Source organism: Cydia strobilella, chromosome 8 (assembly GCF_947568885.1).
Source record: "Cydia strobilella chromosome 8, ilCydStro3.1, whole genome shotgun sequence".
NCBI lineage: Eukaryota > Metazoa > Arthropoda > Insecta > Lepidoptera > Tortricidae > Cydia > Cydia strobilella.
In genome coordinates this window covers 19,035,355-19,039,822 of record NC_086048.1, presented here as the reverse complement: position 1 = coordinate 19,039,822, position 4,468 = coordinate 19,035,355, and the positions used below count along the sequence as shown (strand labels likewise).

The window sequence follows — 4,468 nt, the reverse complement described above, 5'->3', positions numbered from 1 at the left end:
GATAATCTACAAAGTCATGTAACCTGCAATGGCTGAGTAGGGATGTTACCTACAGCGGAAAATTACCCCAGGAATATTCCCGGGAACATAATTCTCAGAAATTTAATGTTCCGTGATGAATAGAGCATTAAACACGATAACAATAGTTATTTCTTTACTAAATTGTGATTTATCTTGTAAAGATTAAGCTTTTATTTTTATTTAAGTATTACTTAGTACAATGTCAAAACTTCAGCGTCGGAAGATGTTAATTAAAAATTGGAATTGTCTTAACTGACTCCACAGGAGTAGCCTAGTGTGGAGGTCACAGGTTAATAAAACAATATGTATCATTTTTGGTAAATTAACTTTTTTTTTATTATTTGTTTTACAAGGGGGCAAAGTTGTTTGCCACCCAGTGAAACAAAATTTAAAACTGTGTCTGTAAAATATCAAAGCAAATCGATTCGAAATGAATGTTATTAACTATTTATCATTTAAAAGTTAATTCATTTGAGTATAGTAATTAGGTACCTGTAGAAGATGTGGTCATATCAAACATCCACGCTGAATAGTACAGGCGACCTATCACGGTTGTATTTTTATCGCCTGTCACCATGTCTGTCACGTTCTAGCAAGTATGTAAGTGCGAAAGTGACAGGCATAGTGACAAGCGATAAAATAGTGACAAGCGATAAAAATACAACCATGCTGCCACCGCTGGTTCAGTTTGAGTCGAGTAAGGTCCAGATTATGTCCACGGGAAAATTACTGAATACATCCACATCACTAGCACTGAGTAACCGGGAAACTGAAGCGAAATATATTACAGATAAGAGTTAAGGTGTGCTTCAGTTGTAAAAAGCAAGGTTCTCATTACAGATAAAGCACAGCACAATACCCTACAGCAGATTGTTCTACGTGTAAATGAACTTCAAAATCGTCAGTCTCCCCGGATAGCTTGGAAAGAATAATGAGGGGCAAAGTTGAGGCACGAGTCCTAAGATCCTCTAGGAACCAGAGGCCATCACGAAAAACGAAAATCGAAATTTCGCTATCTGCCTCTCTAAGCTCTTGCATATACGAGCGATAGAGACGCAGATAATGAAATTTTGATCTTTTATTTCTGCAGCCTCTGTCTTTTAACATAATAAATAAATATTTGGGGACAATGTTACATACAGTACCGGCCAATAACAATATATATCATCTTAGTGTGTTTTTGTATAAATTTGTATAGAGTAAACAATATAGGTCAGTTTGTAGATTGCGTATTTTACTAGTCATTTTGTACAAATATAAAAAGTTATACCGTAAAAACATGGAGATTATATATTATTGGCTGATACTGTAGATCGACCTAACCCCAAACTAATCAAAGGGGTACTAGGCGATGATATAGATATTTATATAAATATAACATCCAAAACTCAGGAACAAATATTCATGATAAACACACGAATCAAAGCCCTTACCGGAATACGAACCCGGGACATCCTGCTCTATAGGCAGGGTCACTACAGACTAGGCTAGGAGGTTGCGATACAACGAGGATACATCGATACATCTTTGGTACAATGCCACAAGGGCCTGTTTTACATTTAAGCTAGTTATTCATTTAATTTAGTAGTATCACAGTACATATCTTTCATGTAAATGAAATGTAAAAAAAACGCCGGCTCTAACCTTCCCACTGCTCGAGAAGATCTCTCCTCAACTCGTCTTATAACTAGCATGTTTAAAAAAAATTACGACTAGTTATCGTTATTATTGCTTAGTTAATTTTGTCCTTGTGACTATGACCACTTAGAATATCAGATAAGCACAATCGCAGTTATGTAATTGGGAGTGCAAACGCATCAAAGATAACAAAATAAATGAGATAAGTGTAGTTCACACAGACAGTCGCTATTTAACCGGCAACCATGTCTAACGCTGAAGAAAAAGCGCTTGAAGTTTTTAATTCCATCATTACGGATAAATTTCCGGACGCCTCTAAAGTGAAACTTAAACCTATTAGCAGTGATGGCGCTAACTACAGCTCAACTTTATACGAAGCTTGTATCATTACTCCTGAAGGTACGCAAGAATTATTCGCGAAAGTCGCCTCGATGGGTGACGTTTTCAACGATTCAAGCGAGAAAATCTTTGACTCAGAAAAGTTCGTCTTGACAAAAATTGCAAGCGCGTATGAAAAAATACAAGACAAACATGGGATAACAACAGAAATATTTAGATTCCCAAAAATTTACAATCATGATCGTGATGATATCCCAATAGTTGTCATGGAGAATTTAGCTTCTAAAGGATACGGATGTTATGATAGATTCAAGAGTATTAATTGGAAATATGCGTCAAAATCTGTAGAAACTTTAGCCAGATTTCATGCTCTTTCTTTTGCTTTAAAGAAGGAGAGTCCAGAAAAGTTCAAACTGGCTGGGGATACATTAAAGGTGCCAGAATCTGATCTTAGAAGTCCGCTATGGGAAGGAATTGCTGATGGGGCGAAGGCGGTTGTCGATGAAGAAGATAAAGAAAAACTCGCTAGAGTTCTAGAGGGAGGCGTGGGCTGGAGTAAACTTATAGATTTCGGTGAACCTCTTAAAACTTCAGTACTTATTCATGGAGACTATCGCCCTAGTAATTTAATGCATAAAGAAGTGGTAAATACATATTAAATAATTGTCTTGATATATATTGGTTTTAACAAATATCCGTAATTTTTTTAACGTATTTTAAGCTAATTTTACGGTTCAACTCACGTTTTTTTTAACCAAATATTAATTGTATATGTTAAACCATAAAATAAGCTGTTTTATTTGACTAATAAATATATGCCATTGATATGATTGATATCAACTTCATAAGAGTATTACTTTGACAACAGTGTACAACTAAGGAGAAACAGATTAAATGTGCATTTTAGCAAATTCCTTCAACTGTTTATGTTTCGTGTGATAATTTAGCAGTAAAATCAGCAACATCAATATAACACAATGAAAAACAAACTGTTATTTATACATGTTAGAATTTCAAGTAATATAAATACATGATGTTTTACATTTTTTTTTTTCTAGAATGGCGAATATCATGTTATCCCCGTGGACTACCAAACGGTCAGGGAAGGGTGCCCGGTGGCCGATCTCCTCTACTTCATCTTGATGGGTTCCGACCAGCAGTTCCGTCAACAATACTACCACCAACTGGTGGACCACTATTACGAGCATCTGGCTCTGATGATGACAAAATTCGGTCTGCGGCCGGATGAGGAGTATGGGAGGGAAGAATTTGAAAGTGACATAAAAGTGGTAATAAAATAAGATATATTGAATTATTTCGCTGTGAAAAATTTAAGTTGGACTAGTCAACATTTACAAAAAAGGAATACGGTTGGTTCAAAAATACTTTATCATTTTTTTTTACTGCGTCATATTGTTGATAAGTTTAACAAATGTTTGTGTTTTTGTATCAAAGCTAAAGGAGAATAGTTTTTATTTGTGGTTTAATTTTTTTATGAAATTTTGTAAAAGACGTGGTGATAACTATTAAAGACATGTTTCATTGTGTCGTCTATTAGCTTTATTCTTTGACTGACACATGTGCAATTAAAACAAGTACTTACCTCAAGAAAAAGTAATATCAATAATTGGTGTAATGAACTATTTTGGTTTGTTGTCTTTTCTAATTTTTGACCATTATTTAAAAGTCTTGTGTTAATTATAAAATTTCTTATGCAACAGAAACTCCCAATCGCCCTCGCCGTCGCAGCGTTAGTGCTGCCGTTCGTCACAGTAGACGCAGCGAGTGCTCCGAACTTCGAGCGCAAACAGTACGTGCCGCGCGTAAACGAACTGTTCGCCGAACGGTTCCGCGGACTGATGCAAGACTTGAAGCAGTGGAATGTTCTATAGAATACTAATAATACTGTTACCTAATTTGCCTGAATTTAAAATATTTATTGAGAACCGAAATATATTTAAACAATATACTTATATAGGTACTCCATACAAACTTACGCTTCTACGTTTGCCTATTAACATCATGGAAAATATTTTTGTAATTTGATGTGTATTACCCATATCAAACAACGTACCCCGGAAAATCAAGAAAAAATTATGCTCGAACAGATGGCGCATACCTTTTGTATTTAACAAATAATAAAAAATAATAAATCATTTATTCATATATATTTATATTTATTGATATTTTAATTCATTTTCATTTTTAGTTTTAATCCTGTGTCGAAAGATGGCAGTTTTACTATGACTACAAAATTTACTATGACAATAAGCTCGATACACTCTATTCATTTTGACCAGATTTGTCTATGCCATGCCCCTTAGTTTGACTTTTTCCGATTTTTGAATTAGGAGCGAGAAACCATTTTGATACTACATTTTTTTTACAATAATTAAAAGTTAAAAAAAAACAAACGCACTGGCATAGCTGGTCAATATACATCAAAAGATTGAGCGATATATATAATATG

General features: G+C 34.6%; 1 protein-coding gene across 1 annotated transcript; it reads left to right on the top strand.

Moving 5' to 3' along the window:
- The first annotated feature begins 1,815 nt into the window (after positions 1-1,815).
- On the top strand, positions 1,816-4,166 carry LOC134743717 (uncharacterized). The gene is made up of 3 exons (XM_063677322.1): positions 1,816-2,642; positions 3,057-3,287; positions 3,720-4,166. Exons 1-3 carry the CDS (start codon positions 1,905-1,907, stop codon positions 3,888-3,890), a joined length of 1,140 nt encoding a protein of 379 aa, XP_063533392.1. The 5' UTR covers positions 1,816-1,904; the 3' UTR covers positions 3,891-4,166.
- Positions 4,167-4,468: the final 302 nt, after the last annotated feature.